Source organism: Panthera onca, chromosome B1 (assembly GCF_046562875.1).
Source record: "Panthera onca isolate mPanOnc1 chromosome B1, mPanOnc1 haplotype 2, whole genome shotgun sequence".
Taxonomy (NCBI): Eukaryota; Metazoa; Chordata; class Mammalia; order Carnivora; family Felidae; genus Panthera; species Panthera onca.
The window spans coordinates 187490195-187512248 of record NC_138342.1 but is presented as its reverse complement, the minus strand read 5'-3'; the positions used below and the strand labels follow the sequence as shown (position 1 = coordinate 187512248).

The following is a 22054-nucleotide window of genomic DNA, read 5'->3' as shown; positions in this document are numbered from 1 at the left end:
TTAATCCTTAAAAGTGATTATTCTGCAATTATACAGAAATTCAGGGGTTATCAACATTTGAATAGAACTCACTTCATTTTTATCCACCTAAAATGAGGCAGACTTTTCAGAGTTTTGTAAGTTATGAAAAGCAAGAAACACAAGAAATATTACTCTAGGTAAAGCCAGAACTCACTTGCTATCACCTGAACCAGGAATATGTTGTAGAAGGTTATCCTTTTGTAAGGCAGTTGATGATTTTCCAACAGTCCCTCAAGAATCCTTTGAACATACTTCTACTTTCGGCATTTATCACTTGCAAGTTTTCAAGACTCTTACTCATTATGAAAAGGAAGACTTCAATTCACCAAGAAAATTTAACAAGGTTCAAGAGAGCTGTCCCTTATTTTAAATATTCAGGGAATTGTTGAATGTGCTTGTGCATTACCTGCCCTACTGTGTCGCTTTCGAAGATTTCTGTAATATTCCCTTCTTAATCTTTTTCAGGTCACTCTACTCTCTACGTCAGTGGTTCTCAACTGGGGGCGATCTTGTCTAGATGGACGTGTAACAATGTCTAGACACAGTTTGAGTTACCACCATGTAGAGGGGGAGGGCGCTACTAACTTTCATTGGATAGAGATCCAGTATGCTGTTAAACATCGTACAATGCACAGGGCAGCCCCACAACAAAGGATTTTTTGCTCCCAAGTGTCAACAGTGCTGACAGATAAACTCTAAAATAGACGGCTTTACTTGTTCGCTTTGGGCCTTTTCCAGCTATACTGTAGGTGCCTTTTGCTGCAAATGCAACTCCACAATAGTCCAGGTTTTGTATCATCAACTGAAATCTTTCTGAAGACACTGGCAGCTTACTGAGGTCTAGCAGTTTACGATCTCTTTGGATAGATTACAGCAGTGTGAGGGTCCTCAGACTGGATTCACCTACACACACTCCGTCTCCGTTCTGTTTCACCTCCATGAGTCCCGAATCCATTATCCCCCTCACGGAACTGAGTTTATTTTCCCCAAATGAACTATCCCCCTTCCCCAAAACAAACCTGACTTGCCACTTAACTGTTTTTTTTCAAGTTCTGCTTTTGTCTAGGTTTGCAACCTCGTGTGGCCCTTCATAGGCCAGAATCACTTAGTGCGATTTGGCAACGGGGGATTAACCAAGCACTCCTTTCTCCTCATCATTACTAGTAAACACTTCCCCGACAGCCTTCATTTCCTTCCTTTAATACTTTTTCCCAAAATCCATAATATAATTTTTTCTGAGGCCAGACGGGGTCTGGTTTTCATTAAGCCTGCCCAGTTCCACGTCTCAGCCCCATGGCCGTGAGGAATAGTCTACAACAGGGCAGAGGCCGGGCTCTCTTCTCTACAAGCCCCAAGTTCCAAGCTGAACCCTTGCCCATGAATGGGTGAGCCGTGAGGCCTTTGCCACGCCTCATAGACCCTAACTTCTGCCTGTCCGCATGTATGAGTCAATAATCCCAGATTCTCTCATTGTGCTTTAGTCCGTCACCAGAACTCCAGGGACCTTTCTCACCCTACCTGGGCGCCACCCAGGCCTTCCAATACTGACTGTTTGCCTGGACTAATATGGAGACTGAGAAAACCTTTGTACAGTGGTCTGCATCCCCACCCCTTGGGCTTTCCCTAAGTCTGTACTAAAGAAGCAGCCGACCTACCATATTTTATATTCAATCCTCTCTTTGGCATTTCTCTTATTTGGTGTAGTGAAATCTCAAAGCTTCAAACATGCAAGGCCCAACATGGAGGAATGAACAGATTTTCTCTGCAGTGAAACAAGCTGGTGGTATTAGAACACTCTACTTTCCACACAATGTGCTCCCTGCCCTCCCAGCCTTGCTGGCTCTTCATGCCTCATCCCTGCCAGAACATTCTCATCTCAGGATGACTGTATTTGGTGGGTTCTTTCTAGAACAATCTTCCCCAGCTATTATCATTGCTTCTCCATCCATCCATCCATCCATCCATCCATCCATCCATCCATCCAGGTTTTACCCAAATGCCCTTCTGCTTAGAGAATGTGGTGAAGCCTTCCTTTACCTCCCTAATCAGAATGGCTGTTTTATTCTCTTATCCTGTTTTTTCTTTATAACACATACTGCAACCTTCTTATCCGTTCTTCCACTAGAATGTAAGCCCAATTTAAGCATGGCTTGTTTTATACATTCTTTTATCACCTGTGCCTAAAAAGAATGCCTGACACACAGAGACATATCCTATGTCCTATGTAAATATTTGATGAATGACACAACTTCTATGCATGGATGGAAAGATAAATTAAATACCAAATAAGTAGACCAGAAGCCTGAAAAATATTAATACATTCATCAAAGCACTATATTTATATTTTTACTTGGTTCTGTTTTTCTGCAGTTTACTTCTATCACTACCAACAACCACGTGTTAGATTAAGCACTATATTCTGAAGTACATTTTGACAAAAGCAACACATACTAAATGGAAATTTCTGATAAAAATTCTCATCAGTATATAGGGGCGCCTGGGTGGCTCAGGTGGTAGAGCGTCCAGCTTTGGCTCAGGTCATGATCTCACGGTTGGTGAGTTCGAGCCCCACGTCAGGCTCTGTGCTGACAGCTCAGAGCCTGGAGCCTGCTTCGGATTCTGTGCCTCCCTCTCTTTCTGCTCCTCCCCGACTCACGCTTTCTCAAAAATAAATAAACATTAAAAAAAATTTTTTAATCAGTATATAAAATTCAGAAACATTACTACCAGAAGTATCTTAATAGGAAGGTTAAACAGGAACCCAGCTAGCCAGTTAACAGTGGGTTTCCGACATACATATACAGTATGGAAGGAATCATCAGATTTGCAGATGGGAAAGCAACATACTTATGTGGAAAAACACTGCAGGGCAGCTGAGTGGCTTAAACATGCCCATCTGATCCACTAATGGGTACAATTCATCAAATGCTGAAATACACGCATGTTATTTGTCAAGAAATTAATAGGGCAGTGGCGGAACTCTTTACTAGGTTGGGGGCTTAAGTCATTCACTTTAGCTGGAGATACTGGTGATTTCCGTGTAGCCCTAGATTGTTGTGTTTGAAGTAGGCAATTATCTGGACAAACGTGTGAATTTGGGCACATTAGCTATGACTGCATTACACACATACGCCCCAAAAGAAATGTCAGAGAGCTATGCACAGAAATCTCTTTCTTCCAATGGTGGACATGCTGTGGACCCTCAGTAAAGCGCCAACTGCCCAACAGGATTGGCAGCCTCAAGTGTGAAACGTACAGTTGCAATTGCACTTCTGTTTAACCGAAGTGAGGAAGAAAATCAATTCTAGTCAATAAGGATATTTACAGAGTATCTTCTATTTCCAGGCATTAGGACAGTTTGGAAGTTACAATAATCTACTTTAAAAACACACACACACACACACACACACACACCACACGGTCCAGAATAGGGCGCTGATGTCTCTGAACACGTTAAGTCAGTTGTTACTGAAAATATCCTTTAATTAATTCCTTTTTCCCTGAAGACTCCTAATGAGACCAAACTTTTTGCTCAATGAATTGCTGCTAATTAAACATGCAGTATTACAGCCTGAATTTGTAACTCGTTTTCTGAACTTTATTAAGTGTAACCTGACAAATGAGAAGGTGAATATGAGTAACTTAAATGAAAGGTGTCATGACCACTTTACATTTCCACCTATCCCAACAGATTCACACACACACTCTTCTGCATTTTAACAGTAGCTGCTGCCTACAATTTTTGAGCACACTTTTTATATTACCAAATCTATAAAAATTATCTTCTAAGAAATTCAAATGCTACACTGAAATAGGCCCTTGGTATTATCTACTGTTTGAGTGGAGATACAGTTCATTCTTGGAATACCAAATTACTAATCCCATCAGTCATCGCAAGCATTTAAAGAATGCACATGCCTTTAATGAGGCACCAAGAATCGTACTTTAACCACCCAGTTGTTGAAAATTATGTGAAAGCTAAGGGGAAAGTTGAACATTTTCTCCTACACAAACCCAGGCGGTCTGTCTGTGAGAAAATTATTTTACTGAAGTGCGCAGGCATGCACAAAGGGAATGCACTGTTTTTTTAACAACGAAAGTTCTGACCCCGTGGAAAAACCTTCATCTTTGTTCAAGGCACTCACTACATTTTTAACCTTGAACTACGAGCAGCACATAAGATCTTATTTGTAAGTAATGGACTAAATTTGGTTATTTTCAGGGAAACAGATGAAGCTTCAAAAATACTAAGAAGTAAAAATAGTTTAACCACATAAAACACATTTTTTTAAAAATTATTCTCCATGTACCCAGCTTTTGATTATATGACCTATAGTTAATTCATACCTCTACACCAATACCAATGTCTAGGAAATGCACAATTTCTAAATATGCAGAGGAACAGAGTTATAAAAGAGTGAGAAGAATGAAAGAGACTATATTCTTTGTAGTAACAATGACCTTGAGAAACATGGAAAAAATGGAAGCTGCCTTCTTGATACTTAATCACTTACTCATTGTATTTGGCATAAGGAGAGAAAGTTCCAAAGCAAGATGAATTCTGACATGCCCTAAAGCAGATCCCTGTGTCAATCAGGGGCTTTCCTTTGCCATGAACATACACTTGTGGAGCAGTGATAGCCTCTACCTATCAAGTTCCTAGCGCGGCACCCATGGAATAAATAAATGAAAGACCGAATAGCATCATAAAAGAGAACAGAGAACAAAACATTTCACTTCGGTACAACTATTTCTGGGTGATCCTCCTTGTGTCCGCCAGCAAGACCCTGGATCTCTTGCCCTGCCACACCTAGAAGAAAGGTCCACGCCGACAGTTCAGTTGGCCTTCCTTGCCCAATTCCAGCAGGCTCCTTGGGCTTTTCAACATTTCCAGTCCAAATCGCCACCCTGGGCCCTATTGCAACAACCCAATTCCATGAAGGAAACTCAACTGTAAAAGGTGGATGACAGGGGCAGAAAAACTAACCCTGGAAGGGGTAAGCAGAGGCAGGACACGAGCACTCTTGTCGTGGAATTTCCTGCTCTGCCCAAGAGAAAATACTCCCTGGCTAAAAGTTAAATTACTAAGGCCAGTGGTTTCCTAACAATGTTTCATAGTTAACAAGTCTTATGGAGGAAAATGTCGTATGGTTACAACATTGTGGAAATAAGGAACTGCACCGGTTTTCTTCACTGCAAGACTTCTCAGAGCCTTGAATCATGCTAAGAATGTGAATCTCTTTACTGGAATGTAGGAGTCTCACGAGTCTCACCTTGCTTTCTAAAGAGGCTTCTTTCTCCTAATATGTAAAATGGTAGCTGAAGATCAATTTAAGCCATTTTTACAGTGACACACGGAAATGTTTCTACATGTGGAATTTTAGAAAAGAAATGTACTTTTTAAAGTTAACATACTGAGGGCTCCAAAATTACCTGATTCGATCGAGTACAGCACTTCAGCGTTCTTCCCTTTGTCCTTGTCCAGAGCTGTAACCTGCAACACTACTGAGCCAATAGCTGCAGATTCATAAACCCTCCCTTCATAGGAGGAACTTGTGAACCAGGGGGCATGGTCATTGGTGTCACTGACATTGACAATAATCCGTGCAAAGTTGCGCTTCACAGGAACATCTTGATCCCGTACCTGAAAGATTCAATACGTTATCATTCCTGGGGGGGGGGGTCCCCTATATGGGATTAAAAATCACTCTTAAACACAGGAGACCTTTCAGAAACCAAATACTGGCCAAAGGATGAGCAGAAAGCCGTACCATGACGGTAAGAACATGTTGGTGGATGGCTTCATGATCAAGTGTTTCAGAAGTATAGAGAGAGCCTGTCGCAGGATCAAGACGAAATTTCTTGAGACTCAATGGATCAATGCTGCTCTGCAGTGTATAGATGAGCTTGTTTTTTTCATCCTTATCCACAGCACTGATTTGTAGAATTTCTGTTTCTGGCACTGTGTCTTCAGGAATAACAACTTCATATTTTGATGTAGAAAATTGAGGACGATGGTCATTTGTATCTATTACTTTGATGAATACCTATAATGACCAAAAAGACCCATTATAATATCCCTAATTATAATATTTTAATATTTATAGAATCAAGGGGAAAAATCAGGTGCACAATGGGGAAAAAAACGGATTTAGCAAAATGAAATACAAAATTTGGAAATAAAAACAAAAACCTAGAATAAAAAAAAAAAATCCTTAAAATTTTTCATTGCTTCTTACCTGTATGAGCAAGATAATGAACACCTCTCTAAATTCTTGAGAGTAACTTTGGAGGGCATATGTAACACCTTTCACATACTTCCTTCTGACTGAATACTTAATTCTCTTAGGTCACCACTAGAGAGAGATTTCTAGAGTACTCATGGAAGAGTAACCAAGAATTTACTTGAGCAGGATTTACAGAAGGCTAATTTCTTGTATCAGATTTGAATCTGCAACCACCACACTAATGAGGAGAGTACGATACTGAATGATTACTGTGTTGATCTATTTATTTTTTAGATGATTCCTAGTATTTAAATTTCTCATTCTAATCTTTAGGACTCCAAATTGCTATTGATAAATTAGAAATGTGCTTTAAAATCTTCATTACATTTTTGTGACCATAAAACTTACATATAAATAGGAAACACATTCATTTCCTAAAAAAAATTTAAGGACACTGAAAAGATACACTCTCTTAAATATGTCAGCACAGGGGCACCTAGGTGGTCCAGTCTGTTATATATCTGACTCTCGACTTCAGCTTGGGTCATGATCTCACGGTCATGGGATCGAGCCCTGTGGGCTTGCCGTGGGCACGGGACCTGCTTGGGATTCTCTCTCCCTCTTTCTCTGCCCCTGCCCCACTTATACTCTCTCTCGCACTCTTTCTCTGAAAAAAAAAAAAAAAAAAAGTCATCCTAGAATAAAAACCTTAGAGGGAAAAAAGCCAATATTAAAAAAACTTAGTCCCAAACTGAATTAAAATTTTTTTTTTTTACTTTAACAGTAAGAGGATTACTTTTCAGATTGAAAAGATGTGTGTGGATAAGGCATAGTGTAAATCAGTACCAATTATAATAAGATGGTTTAGTTACGAACAAGAAATCTGAGCTTCATAAAGAGGTTCACTAGTCCAAATGGCACAGTAGGACAAAGTCCCGGGAATGCAGAGGTTTTTATTAAGCACACTGGTGCAGGAATGTGAACTAGAGGTCTTTCCATGGAAACTACACCAGTGCTCTCATAAAACCCTGCAACATCACTGATGGACTTGTAACATTAAACTTTATATACTTAAGATATGCATTCACTAAACCACAGAAAGATTTTATGTGAAAGTTATGTAAACATTGAAAATTACAGACCATTTTTAAAAGGTCAGTGATGATCCAGAAGAGATGGTTATAATTTCTCTAAGTTAAACCATTATATATTCATTTCCACTATAAATTTATGTATTATTTTTCTAACGAAGTTAGTGTTGGGCAGAGGTACTTTGGCTCTAAAGTCAATTAATCACAACTAAATAGAAGAGCTAAAGTAACAACCTTTTTAAAAAAAATTTTTTTTTAATGTTTATTTACTTTTGAGAGAAAAACAGAGACAGAGTACAAGGGGGGGCGGGGCAGAGAGAGAGAGAGAGAGACAGACAGACAGACAGACAGACAGAATCTGAAGCAGGTTCCAGGCTCCAAGCTGTCGGCACAGAGCCTGACGCAGGGCTTGAACCCAGGAACTGTGAGATCATGACCTGAGCCGGAGTCGGACGCTTAACCAACTGAGCCACCCGGGTGCCCCAGTAACAACCATTTTTGATACAGCAACTCCACTGAAACACGGCCGCAGGGCCCTTATACACTCGGCACTCACCTACACAACACTGGGGGGCAAATATATGTGCAACAGCCTCTGCCCTGGGTAGCTTTCAACCTCCGCATGAAATGTCTTACGCATGCGAAGCCACATATTATCAGGTAAGTTATCAAGTAACTTTTTAGGAGCCCAGGGATGGTGTGGGACATTTGAAAGCTTTTAAGGAGGAGGTAAGCCTTGGCCTGCGTAGATGATCAATGTATACTGGGATTGGGGGGGACGCCTTGGTCAGACGTGAAGGCAAGTAGTAGCATCACACATCCTAGCTTCTGGAGACTGGAGAGGAGGACATCGAACTAAGAGATGGTAAAGGAGAAGGGAGAAGGGAGAAGGGAGGATCCAGTATGCAGAGCCTTGAGAACAAAAACTCCCGTGTGCTTTGAACTATTTGTTCGGAGGAAATTCACCTTTACCTCCTCTTCTCAACTGGCAGACCATTCTAGCAGAGCAAGATGAATCGCAGGCATGGAGAATGGGGACAGGGAGGTGACTCAGGTGTCAAGTGGGGAAAAGAGTCCAAACCAGTGCTGATACGCAATAGCGAGTGCTCTGTGGGCGCACAAGGGCAACTGGTTCCAGGGGCTTCAAGCACAAGCACCCCGTGTGCTACCTCACTCACCCCTCAGAAGTGCCTGTGAGGACAAAATCACAATGCCCAGTTTCCAGATAAGAAAAGGGAAACACAAAGGGTTTTAGCCACTTGCTAATGGATAGGGTTAAGAGATTCAATCAAATGACCTGAGCATAATGTTGACCGATGCTTGAAAGAAACCGTAAGAAAACATGAAAGCAAAGCTGTTTTGAAGAAAAGAAAAAGCCTTAACTGGATTTTGTAAGTTACCTCGAGACACCAGATAAAGCAAAGTGACTTGAATCAATACCCATCAGCATCCTAAGCGGAAAATGGCAGGACAGGAAAACATGGAGCAGTGATGTTTCCAGAAGGTACTGGGGGTTACACTGTGACCCGCCCCCCACCACCACCCACCTCTGCTGATGATGCACTCACTATGGCTTAACCCCACATCTCCAAATCTCCCCCAAATCCCCAAATCTCCGATTTGCCCTTGGCTATTGACCTCAGTGCAGCAAAACTCACCCTGTTGGTTCCGGACTTTTACCTACAAACCTGAATCTACTGGGCTGTGTTTCTGGTACCTTATCAACCTGGTTCTGATCTCGGTGATGCTCTTCAGATGGTATCTGCTGCTGTGTTCTCACTCACACTCCTATCTCCCTGTCATCCGCCCCACATGGAAACGTAAACCTAATTACTGACCGTCCCCTCTGTCTCACACTTTAACAGGTCAGCGTGGGCTCTGTAACCACTAATATTCTGACTACCTCTCCCCGCCAGCAATTTCATTAGAATATTATCAAGGCCCCCTGAAAATGACTCAAAATAACTTACAGAAGTATAAATGAAAGACTGAAACTGAAGACATTCTGCATCCCTCAAAACACTAGAATCTATTTGCCAGGATCTATGCGATATTTTAATCAACCTGCACCACATTTCACACTAAGCTTTTGACTGTCCTAGCTAACACTACAATTATTGGGGGAGGAGCCCTCTGCTAATTACTCACCTATGTAGTAAGTGGTAAATCCTACAGGTAAACAGAGCATCTTCATTAATGAGAACGCCTGGCACAGAGAGCCATTTAGTTCCTTTTGCTAGATTTCTGGCTAGTTGATTATTTGAGCTGGTCCACATAAAGTTATACTCTTTGAGCCTTTCAAAATTTATCCTGTTAAATTTATTACAATTCTTGATTTTTTTTTTTTTCCAACGTATTTTATTTATTTTTGGGACAGAGAGAGACAGAGCATGAACGGGGGAGGGGCAGAGAGAGAGGGAGACACAGAATCGGAAACAGGCTCCAGGCTCCGAGCCATCAGCCCAGAGCCTGACGTGGGGCTCGAACTCACGGACCGCGAGATCGTGACCTGGCTGAAGTCGGACGCTTAACCGACTGCGCCACCCAGGCGCCCCATACAATTCTTGATATTTTTATTCTCATGTTCATGCTCTAAAGCCTAACTTCTATAATGGGAACAGTTACCGACAAAAATGAAATTTTAATATTGTGCTAAAACGTTTACATGACAATCTCAAAATGACCCCAAAGCATGGTACATATGTCAGTTGCAAATACACTAAAAATCACAAGCATTTAGAGAAACGAATAAGGCCTTTTCATAACTGGCTCTAAATTATCTACTCACTTATTCGTTGAAAAGACATCTCAGACTTTTAGTCTTCAATCCTACGAGATGATTTGACAGATGATCTGTCTCATATCAGATTTAAATTAGTATAATTTAAGATAAAAAAAAAAAAATTGGTTGAGGAGCCTGGGTGGCTCAGTTGGTTAAGCTCCAACTTTAGCTCAGGTCACGGATCTCAGAGTTTGTGACTTTGAGCCCTGCATTGGGCTCTATCCTGACAGCTTGGAGCCTGGAGCCTCCTTCAGATTCTGTGTCTCCCTCTCTCTCTGCCCCTCCCCTGCTCAAACGTGCGCATGCCCTTTTTCCCCTCTCAAAAATAAACATTAAAAAAATAATAAAGATAAAAAACTGGAATCCAGGAGCATTTTATTCAGTATTTAATTTCTTCTTCTTTCAGAGTACAGCAGATTATATGTAAATCTTAGCTTCTACAATCCTAAGGTAAGCTCCAAAGGTGCAGGATTTTGTTTCCTAGTATTTAGCTTCTAGAAGAAACCTGCCATATAACAAGTGTTTAACAAATTCTCTAACAGTCCACAATGAGAATCAAAGAGAATTTAGACTTAATTTATAGGATTTTTGCCATTTCAATTTGAATTCCCAGTAATCTGACCATCTCTTAATCATCAGATAGGAACAAATAAAGATGTTAAGTGAATCATGACAACAATTTCACCATTTTATACAGCCCTGGTTAAAGTAGCCAAGGTGGGGGAATTGAGAAAAGGGATTTAAGACATAATCAATCACTTTAATGAGCTTTAATGAAAAGGACTCGGAGAATTCATCCTCAAGAGTTATAAATTTTATATTAATATTATTCAAAATCAGCAAAAAATTGAAAGATTTTGATAATTAAAAGCGGGCTTTTTAAGTCTTCTTGCAAAATTTCCAAAACTGGGTAATTACATGCCAAACCTAAACTGAGATGTGCAGTTAATTTTCTTTCCCTAAATACAAAGCCTTGGTGTGCATATGTGGAAACTCTAACAACACAGTAACTCTGTGAGCCTCCGAGGGCAGAATCAACTGCCCATACCGCCCCCGGACCCCGAATATCAGAAGGTCATACTAATCTTCCTCTGACAAATGCATCCTCAGTAAGTTACCTACCTGTGTAAGTATGGCGGTGGTTCCGTCTGTGGCTTCGACTGTGAGGTTATAGTTTGATTTCTGTTCTGCATCAAGAGGTTTGGCAACAACGATCGTTCCGGTGCCCTTGTCAACATCAAAGTGACTGTCATAGTTGCCACCTAGGTTAAATTAGGACATACAGAAGAGTAACAACAGGTAGGTCATAGGATGAAATTCCGTCATTTTGTGGCTTTCTACTTGTGAATGACAGGGGGGAGAAAAAAACAAAACACTTCTGATATTGATCAAGGTGATTCCAAGGAGCTTTCATTTTGAAACACAAGAAAAGACGGGCCAATTAGAAAGACAATGCTTACTAACGCAAAGTTGAGCTCTAATTTCAAGGGAAGCTAATAACTGAGAGGAAAGCAACTCTGAAAACAGAAAAATGTTGCTAATATTGCCAACGAATTACTTTCGATTTGCTCTTTCAGGGGTTCTGAATAGGTCTTTAATTTATATACCTCAGTAGCTATATAAAACATCACTTACTAACCAAAATCGGCTATTTAAACGTTTAATTACACACACAAAAATTATGACACTTGAACGAACTGCCCTAATAAATTAACTATTCAAAACAAATGTTAACTCTGGAAACAATAATGGCAGTTAATGTCAATTAGTCCTGGCTCTTACATACTCGAAAAGAAACTTTCCCCATTGTTGCCAAACACAAAGCTTAAGGAAGCAAAAGTTTCTGTGCTACGAGCATTATCCAAATGCATTCCCAATTATATCCTAGATAAAACTCTCTTTTCAAATCCACTGCACTTGAGATACTTTTATCAATGAAGTGAAATGGAATGAAAATAAAGACTTAACGTCATGATGATGTTCTATTACAGAACGCACCAGAAAGCAAAACGAAACACACAGAAAAGCCACAATCTTCAGCTAAACCTAAAACTAAGGATGATCTGGAGATGTATCAGAAGTCAGCATGTCTGCAGCTGGGATGGGTGACCATGCGCACACCACGGAAACAGAGGGCAATGAGAGAGTCACTGGACATGAAACAAAGCTTTAAAAACTGACGCTTTGATCTTAGATCGCATAATCTGAGGCAAATTATGTGATCTCAGCAGATACCTTCTGCTGTACAGTTCAGGTCACAAGTCACCTGCAAGACGTGAAACGCTTCTCTAGCAAGTGTGTCGCCTGGCACAGCCAAACAGAAGCAAGCGAGCGTGGGAGGCAAGCACAGAACAAGGAGGAGCAGTCAATCAAACCAGTTCCAAGTGCAGTCAGTGTTACACGGGGAAGTTACACACGGCACAGCCTGCTCGTCTGCAAGCGTGACAGGAGTTAACAGACAGCACGCACACTATTTTGACCGCAGTTAATTGCAAAAATAATCCTTTTCTTTAAAACTAAAGTAACGGCTGGGGGGCCTGTGTGGCTGGGGCGGCGAAGTGTCCGGCTCTTGGGTTTTCAGCTCAGTCATGACCTCACGGCTCGGGAGCTGGAGCCCCACGTCGGGCTTTGCGCTAACGGTGTGGAGCCTGCGTGGGATCCTCTCTCTGCCCTCCCCCTGCTGCTGGCTCTCTCTCTCAGAATCAATAAATAAACTTAAAAAAATAAATAAAGGGGCGCCTGGGTGGCTCAGTCGGTTAAGCGGCCGACTTCGGCTCAGGTCATGATCTCGCGGTCCGTGAGTTCGAGCCCCGCGTCGGGCTCTGTTCTGACAGCTCAGAGCCTGGAGCCTGTTTCAGATTCTGTGTCTCCCTCTCTCTCTGCCCCTCCCCTGTTCATGCTCTGTCTGTCTCTGTCTCAAAAATAAATAAACGTTAAAAAAAAAATTTTTTTAAATAAATTAAATAAATAAATAAATAAATAAATAAAAATAACAGTTTCATAGGTGTTGATGACATCAACAATTTCATACAATGACCCAAACTGGGAAAACAGCTTAACGGTCTAGTGTGGAAAATTAAAGAGGTAAAAGCCTGTACCCCCCTCGCCCTGTGGCCCTGGCAGCCTAGTCCCATCGGCTTCAACCCACTGAAGTAGCATTTGGGGTACGGAGGGTGGCTAAAGGACAGAAGAAGGGAAAAAGGAATGTAAAGATCCAACTGGAGAGGAGTTGCAATACGTACTTTTGCTTTTAAGTATCTTTGTGATTAAGGTAACGTGAAGAAACAGCACTTAAAAACCTAAGATGTCCTAAGATGTCAAAGTTTAATGCGAATTTCTTTTTTTAAGTATGTCAGAATAAGGTAACACGTTCCAGGTCTAAACTAAATGGCCGAGAGAAAGGAAAACTGACCTAGGCATGCCATTTTTATTACAGGGTTATTTCATCTAGTGAACCCTGCTTCCCACGTTCCCAAAGTGCGGTAAGTCAAACTTAAAAAGGCCATAGTTGGCACTATCGTTGTTAAGTCATACAAATAAAATTTGTAAGCTTATTCCCTATAAAATACTGGCTGACCTGAGACAGTCAAGCAGGCAGTTATTTTAAGCATCCAAACCATATTCACTAAAAATAGCAATGTGCCATGTTATGTACCAAGAAGGAAAATCAAGAAGCTGTGCTTCTGAACCAAAAGCATTCAGATTTCTAACTCTTTGATGCACTTCTGAAAACCTTATTTTTAGGTTCATGATACACAGCACCTGTTTTAAACAAGCTGAGTACGTGCTGGATATTGCAACACATTTGCAATCGAAATACTGCAATTTAAGACAAATTCCCCACTTCTGGCTCTTGCTCCCAATTTTAAGTCCTGAGATGGACACACAAATCAGAAAAAGAGACAGGTTCTCAAAGACGAAATAAGTCAAAGACACGTTCTCCTCAGTGTAACCCACACACGGACAATGAAAACTCTGAGCCACGCTTACCAATGATATCAAACCAAAGAGGCGTGCCAGGAGGCTCCACAGATATCACTCCAATCATGTGAGCAACCGGGTCACTTTCCATGACAGTAAAGGTAAAAAACGGTTCTTCAAATGAAATTGGCTCCAGGGACGGTTTGGGCTTGGAAATCCATTCAATGTGGAGTCGCGTGGTTGACGACTTTTGGGGCCGACCATTATCAACTGCCTTAATCTATAAAATGTAAGCAGAGGGGATAAAAGGAGCAAATTAGAAGTTACACCCATAAGTGAAGCACAGATCAGTCTGGTCTTAAACTAAGTTAATTTCAAACAGTATCTATATTTGTGTATTCCCCATGTTTAAGGTTTGATTAAAAGAGCAACCTCTCAGGGAGCCTGGGTGGCTCAGTCGGTGTTCAGCATCCGACTTCAGCTCAGGTCAGGATCTCGTGGTCTGGGATTTCGCGCCCCACGTCGGGCTCTGTGCTGACAGCTCAGAGCCCGGAGCTTGCTTCGGGTTCTGGGTCTCCCCCCCTCTCTGCCCCTCCCCTGCTCACACGGTCTCTCTCTCTCTCTCAAAATTAAACAAACATTAAAAAAAAAAAAAAAAAAAAAAAGAGCAACCTCTTCATGCCACAGTCAATGTAAGTAGTAACTGGAGTGACAGCTGAAGAGGACAACCTAAGCCACATTTCCCAAAGTCAGGTCACAAACACTGAGGCTACTTATTGAAGGAAGAAAAAGTTACAAGAGAAGTGATGTGAGACCAGATTAACAGCCAAAGTATGTGAGAAATTCAAAGACCAGATCTTAACTCACTGAAAGGATATCATATTCTCCAGCTCCAGAGAACTTCTTGGACGAAACCACTCCGGTTTTTGGCTCAATGAAAAATTTGCCATGCTCGTTTCCATCTTCAATGCTGTAAGAGATCTCTGCATTGGGACCTTCGTCTTTGTCTGTAGCGATAACACGATAGATGGGCTCGCGCTTGGAGTTTCTTTCTCGTTCTGGTCTTTCCCGCTCTGGGAGTCTGATTTTGTAGAACTTTTGTAGGAACTGGGGTTTGTTGTCGTTTTCATCAAGGATTTTCACAATTACTCTTGCAATGGTTGACTTGGGGGGGCTACCATTGTCTGTCACGGTAACCTGTGTGTGAAAGGGAAAACAGGTCAACAGAAGTTTTTAAAAATAGAACTACATAAAAAGCGACTACCTTCCTCCTAACTGAGGATACCCTGTATTTTGCATAAACCTGTATTTTGCATCTCACCCAGCACTAGGACGCACACCATCTCCTCTCCTGACAACAGGAGGCAAGGCGACGTGTCCCATTCAGACAGGGACCCGGGCAGCAGGCGGGGGGCTAAGGAGGAGGCACGGCAGGAGCCCCGCCTCTCCCCTCACCACACTGCCTGTCCCAGGGCTGCCACAGCTGTAATGCGCATGTCGCCAAAATGGCAAACGATCAGCAACATCTTTTTGAATCACGGAGGAGCTACAGGGAGATTTTGCTTTTCAATAAAGAGTCCTCTTAGGAATAACATCCACTCTCTACCCTTAAAAATCACATCTCCACATACCGCATTAAAAATCATCAGTTTAAAATATGTGCAAAGTCACGTGCCTCTTCATACTAGCCGTCGCCCTTTTGTTCTGTCGGACCCTGTTCCTGCACAGGAGTCCTCCACACTCAGCAGGGCGGACATAAAAACTGTCATTCCAAACCCACTTATTCCATAAGATTTTCGGTAAAAAGAACATAAATAACAACCTGAGGTCTTGAGGACTGGTGAATGCTTCCATATGCGCAATTTCATCCCAAAATCAGATGTCCACTATTATTTTGGTGTGTACGTTCAAAGCAATAACCCTAGGAATAGCTCCCTCACCACATCCTCCAAAATTAATCACTGAAATGCATTTTTAAAAATATTGAAGTATACTGCAGGTTTTTGTGGGACTCATTTTGTTTTTAAAGCTTGGTGAGTATAAATCTGTTGTTTATAAAAATGTGACTATAGGGGCTCCTGGGTGGCTCAGTCGGTTAAGCGTCCGACTTCGGCTCAGGTCATGATCTCACAGCCCGTGAGTTCGAGCCCCGCGTCGGGCTCTGTGCTGACCACTCAGAGCCTGCAGCCTATTTCAGATTCTGTGTCTCCCTCTCTCTCTGCCCCTCCCCTGTTCATGCTCTGTCTCTCTCTGGCTCAAAAACAAATAAAACGTTGAAAAATAAATAAATAAATAAATAAGTAAGTAAGTAAGTAAGTGACTGTATCCTAATAGTACTCATCAAGAGTATTTAAGTCAAGTAGCTGTTTCTCCTTAAGTACATGATTGGGGCACCTGGGTGGCTCAGGCGGTTAAGCATCTGCCCCTGGGTTTTGGCTCAGGTCACGATCTCACGGGTTTGTGAGTTCGAGCCTCGAGTCTGCACTGTCAGGGCAGAGCCTACTTGGGATTCTCTCTCTCCGTCTCTCTGCCCCTGCCCCCCCCCCCCATCAAAATACACAAGCTTAAAAAGAAAACAAAAATGAAAAAAATCAAGTGCATGATTTACCTGCTCACACTCTCAAAATAAAAACAAAATTTACAATTACTATTTAATTTTAACCTCCCTAAACATTTCCTTTGGATCAGTTTTCAGATGATCTTTAGGAAAAAGAAAGGAAATTAAAGAGAACTAGAAGCAAGCACTATGTTTTGCGGTATCATCACCAACATGGTTTTAAGTTTCAGTTCAATAACCAGCAGCCAGTAACACAGCTTTTAACACGGAACTGAAAAACTCTTCAAGACAGGCCAATCGACACCGGCCTTGGCCCTCAAACACCCCACCAAGAAGGACTACAGAAAACATACGAGGTATGTAAACAAACCATTACAGTCTTATTTCCCACCAACGTCTTACTATCATCTTCAGAGTCCTAAGTACCTTACAACTTGCTCCCATCCAGCCTTTGACAGGTGCCACCAACAGGTGGCTCTGGAGTAGGGCACACAGCCAGCAGGTGTCCCGTGCAGCTCTGACCAGGGCATGGGCCCAGCACGATCCCCATGCCAGGGACCTGCCACTCCGGACAGACTGCCACCGGTTCCTTTTCTTCAGGAACCACATCCTCCCTTCTGTCAATCACTGTAGTGACTGGATGAAAATTCTAAGCTCTGCTCTATCAGAAGGAAAGAGAATTCAAGGGACCTGTACCACCGACGGCTGGATGGAACACACGAAGAAATTACTAACTGTAATGGTGGCCGTGAAGCACCTTCTCTACACAGGATATTCATGTGCACACGTTACACAGCTATAAAAACTACGTTTTTTACTGACAATTACAAAAAAATCAGACCAAGGGGGCACCTGGGTGGCTCAGTCGGATGAGTGTCCGACTGTGGCTCAGGTCATCTCTCAGTCTGTGAGTTCGAATCCACATCGGGCTCTGTGGTGACAGTGCAGAGCCTGCTTTGGATCCTCTGCGCCTCCCTGCTCATGCTCGCTCGCTCTCTCTCTCTCTCTCTCTCTCTCAGGAAGGAACAAAAGGAAGGAAGGAAGGAAACTGGACCAGGGATGACATGAAATTAAGCAGGCAGCATTATGAACAGCAATAATATAAAAAGAGAGATAGCTACATATTAATATAATATATATATAATATAAACAATATTGAATTATATATATAATATTGAATAATTATATATATAATTTGAATATAATATTCAAAATAATAATAATAAATCACAGCTTAGAACTTTCCCCAGGACCCACACTGGCAGAAGGGAAGATTCATGCAGAGAACTCGACAAGCACTTGGGTCTTTTCCAGCTCTAGCTCCGATGATCAACACTGGCTATTAACGTGCGACACAGAAATGCCAGCAGAGGTTACGTGTCTGCTCTGCGTCCCTCCCCAAGTGCTGTCTCTTCTCAGCCCCCTCCCGGCCTAGAGGCCGTGGCTCCCGGCCGTCGCATCCGGCCCGCCGTCCACGGGACACTACGTGCCCCCCTCCACAGACTCCTATCCCTGCGCCTACAGGGTGCCGACCCTCTACCAGCAAACTAGTGAAGGACAAGCTGTGTTTCTTCTTTCAGGGACTAGAAGGCATTTTAAGTGAGCTGTGAGCATGAGAAGCCTAGCAGAAGAGACCCTGTCAGTCTTCAATCTTTTAGTTTAGAAATGTTTACAAAGCACAAACTTTTAGTAAAAAGCACAAACTTTCAGGGCACCTGGGTGGCTCCGTCAGTTTAGCGTCCAGCTCTCAGTTTCAGCTCAGGTCATGGTCCCAGGGTTGTGGGATTGAGCCCCACGTCGGGGTCCACGCTGACAATGCAGAGCCTGCTTGGGATTCTCTCTCTCTTCCCCCCTTCTCTCTGCCCCTCTCCTGAGCTCTCTCACGCACTCTCAAAATAAACTTACTTCTTTTACAAAACACAAACTTTCTACAATTCAACTTAAAATGCAAAAACAAGGCAATTACTTAAGGATAACGATAACAAAAACTGGAAACTAGCTACAGCTGAATTAGACCTATTATCATAAAAAATCCTGAAAACAATACTGAGGAAAAAGATGTAGAAGGCCTATAGAAATACATCTCATGTAAATGACAAGGAAATTTCAATAATATCGCTTTCATTTGATTGCTCTGTGTGTGTTGTGCATGTGTAAAGCACAATAATTTGAGCAGTCCTGTATTCTGGGGATAGAAAGGGATTTAAAGGGACATGAACCACACTCACAAAGGTTTGGTTTCTCCTTTATTTTCCTAATAATGACCAGGAGGCAATATAATGAAATAGTAACAATTATGAAGACTAGTTAATGTGACCACGAATGTTCTTTCCCATGATATTTATAATTATGGTATTTTTAAAATAACTAAAATAAAGAAATGCTTACTTCTAATATATGTTCATCCTGCTGCTCTCGGTCCAGTTTCCTTGACGTTGTTGTGATAAGACCTATGAAGTGGTAACAGTTCATTAATCGTTACAAATAAAGTCAAAATATTTACAAAATATCGTCACTGAAACCTCACTGAGCACAAAAGTCTGAGCAAATCTCTGATCCTGAAGGGAAAAAAAAAATGATTAATCCAGGTTCAATCATTTTATTTACAACCAACACACTTCGCACTGTCTCATTTTAATGGCTCTTCAACACAGTAAATGACAGAAGGATGAAAAAGTGGCAAAACTCCAGTCACCTTCTTGATGTGGCCAGTGGTTTGAATATACATTGTTGTCAGAAGGCATTTTTTAAAAAGTTGAGATGAAGTTATCCAGGATTTCAAACTCCTCTAACTTCTGCAGAGACAATTAAGTATGAAGTGACAGAAAAAATCTTCTGTAACTGTATTAGAAGAACCAGTGGAACACATGGTCTTATTACCTCCCAACCACTGACCCTCCCATGACTTATTACGTCCCGATCACCGACCCTCGTAAGTGGAGACTCGTTATAAAAGTAATGTGACTTTCCAGGAAATACTGCTCAGATGTCAACTAATTTCCAACGGAAGAAAAAAATAAATGATCCTCCAAGAAACCCCACATTCTTTATCTCCTTGATTCTTCTATCAAACTAGAAAATCTATAGTTTCAATCCGTCTCTAGAACTTTAATAACAGTCGATGTGAGTGTCCACATAGGTTGGATCCTGGAAGACCGTGAAAACTGATTAAATCGTTTCTGTACTTCACAAAATACACACAACATTGCCCCAGCCACTAACACAGCGTCCGCGGCCTACGCTGACAATGGTCAGGGGTGTATACTGTGGATCTGACGTCAGATCAGCAGCTCAGGTAAAACCTTCTGAGGCAAGACGACTGGCAGGAACAATCTTTCTGCGGCCCAGCTTTTTGTGGTTTTTTCCACAGGAAAATACTTCAAATAATGTATATTTAAGAACAGATTTTATCACTATAATTGATTTTCCCCTATTATCCCTAAGTAACTTCACACAACTACCAATTAAAGGCTATTCAAAACGATTCTCTACATTTGTAAATGAAAGGTTCGTGTTTTTATTTAATTTGATGAGGATTTTTTTTCTTCCCTAAAATAGTTTACTGAGGATCTCGATCAACATGATCTTCCCCACAATTCAGTGAAGCAACGCACTCTTGCTGATAAGAACAACAAAAGACTATATTGTAAACTAGAATCTGGGGGGTTTCCCAAACCACACTTATAGATTGAAACAGGTTCAAGGAAAATGCACGGCAATGTTTAACGGCGTAAAAATGTTGCTTAATGTGGCAGAGGTTTGATTTTCATTAGTCAAAAACCTTTTAAAGTTAATCCCTCTTGTTTCCTATCAAATGTTTACCACTTTCTGATGGTGGTTTTAAGTAGTTCAAGAATGACAGGAAATCACTGTGATTCGTCCCATCGAACTGTCCTAAGGTGCCCATCGAAAAGCTGTCATCAATGGTAACATCACAAGGGCAACAGCTTGGCACGTTCTCAGCAAAACAGGATCCTGCTTGTGAAGAGCATCATCACTTGTTGCAAGAATGCCTGCTAGCAAATAAGTTTCTACAGCCAATAACCAAATGCCCATTAGCAATTAGCAAGCCCCACTTCACGGCTTGCTTACCGCACACTTAACAAAGGGTGTGTGCCCACATCCACGCGACAAATCCAACAGAGACAAAGAGCAAACCCAGGTTTATTATTTGCACTCTCCCTATGCTTCAAATTAATTCTCCTCTGTTAACTCAAACGGAACATTAACTCCGCCTGAATGCAATGAATTCTAATGTTCTGTTCCCTTCTTACACACCCTTTCAGCCTAGTTACTGCTATCCGCTCCCCCACCTCTCGGCTCAGCCCGTCACTTCTGAGGCCTGACCCGACAGGTGTGCCTGGGGTCCCGCGGCCGGGCTCCACACTCACATCTGCCGTAGCGCGGCACGGCCCCACAGGACTACGGTCACTCACTCCAATCTCCTCTTGCTGCCTGCAAAGCCTAGGAGGACAGACTGCCTTTCTCGCCCATCTTGGTTATACTGCTACACCTCTATTACCTTAAAAGAAAATACTTAAACGTGTGAACCAAAAAGGGGCAGCATTAAAACTACGTATTTGAGCGAGACAGACACATAAACTACCCTAAACTTGGAAATAACGATACGCATTTACGGCTCACACAGGCGCCAACAGAAAGTGACGCAGCATCTATTTACAGGCAGGACGTGCCAGGAGGTCCAGGGGACGGTGGCGTCCAGCAGGCACGTAGAGGCCCAGATCCCTCGTGCGGGGGGCAGGTTACACCCCAAGTACACCTGGGTTACGGGTGTACCCAAGTACGTCTGGGTTCCACCCCAAGTACAAAAGGCTGTGAGGAATAAAGGGAACGGTGGGCCAGTTTTATGAAAGTAGGGTCCAGCCACGTTTAGAAAGCCACGAAGAAGCCGAGGGAGCAGCAGGCTGAAGAGAAGCACCACGTGTCACAGGAACCGGGGACAGAGAGTTTTAGGGAGGAAGTCCCTCCCCCGAGTACGTCAGAGCAGCTCAGCCGAGGAGCTAAAAGGAGAGCCAGAGAGGCAGGAAGGAGACCAGGACGGGTGTTTCTTTTATGAAGAGGAGACTTTAGCAGGCCAGCACGGAGCCATGCAGAGAGTGAGCTCTGAACGCGAGGGAAGATGAAGCCAGAGACCAGAGCTGACCAGTACACGAGCCACCCGAGACCAGAGCTGACCAGTACACGAGCCACAAGCATCGTGAGGCAACAAATTCAAATCGCACCTACAATAGCTCGTGAACACGGAACACACTTCAGACTGACAAGACGGCCTTTTTTTCTGGATTCACAACACTCCTACCAGAAGAAATCCCATCAGAAGCGCCACGGTGCTTTCTTTTGCCCAACGCCAAAGGGCGAGGCTGTGCCTGTGCATCTGGGGGCGTTGGGGGGGCATGCGGTGCCCTGCCCCTTAGAGAAGAGAGAAATTAACGCT

The 22054-nt window shown here is 42.4% G+C and overlaps 1 protein-coding gene across 6 annotated transcripts in view; it reads right to left on the bottom strand.

The window, feature by feature from the left end:
• The window catches only part of FAT1 (FAT atypical cadherin 1), a 134500-nt gene that overhangs the window by 32782 nt on the left and 79664 nt on the right, over positions 1-22054 (bottom strand). For all 6 annotated transcript variants that reach the window (XR_013555010.2, XM_078445351.2, XM_078445349.2 and 3 more), the window contains 6 exons: positions 18988-19049; positions 14910-15239; positions 14112-14322; positions 11244-11383; positions 5793-6068; positions 5455-5665 (listed from right to left, as the gene is read on the bottom strand). Coding sequence is in view for 5 of the 6 variants with exons in the window: in XM_078445351.2 (XP_078301477.2) it covers positions 5455-5665; positions 5793-6068; positions 11244-11383; positions 14112-14322; positions 14910-15239; positions 18988-19049 (1230 nt within the window). In the remaining variant the exon portion in view is untranslated. The remainder of the gene's footprint in view (positions 1-5454; positions 5666-5792; positions 6069-11243; positions 11384-14111; positions 14323-14909; positions 15240-18987; positions 19050-22054) is intronic.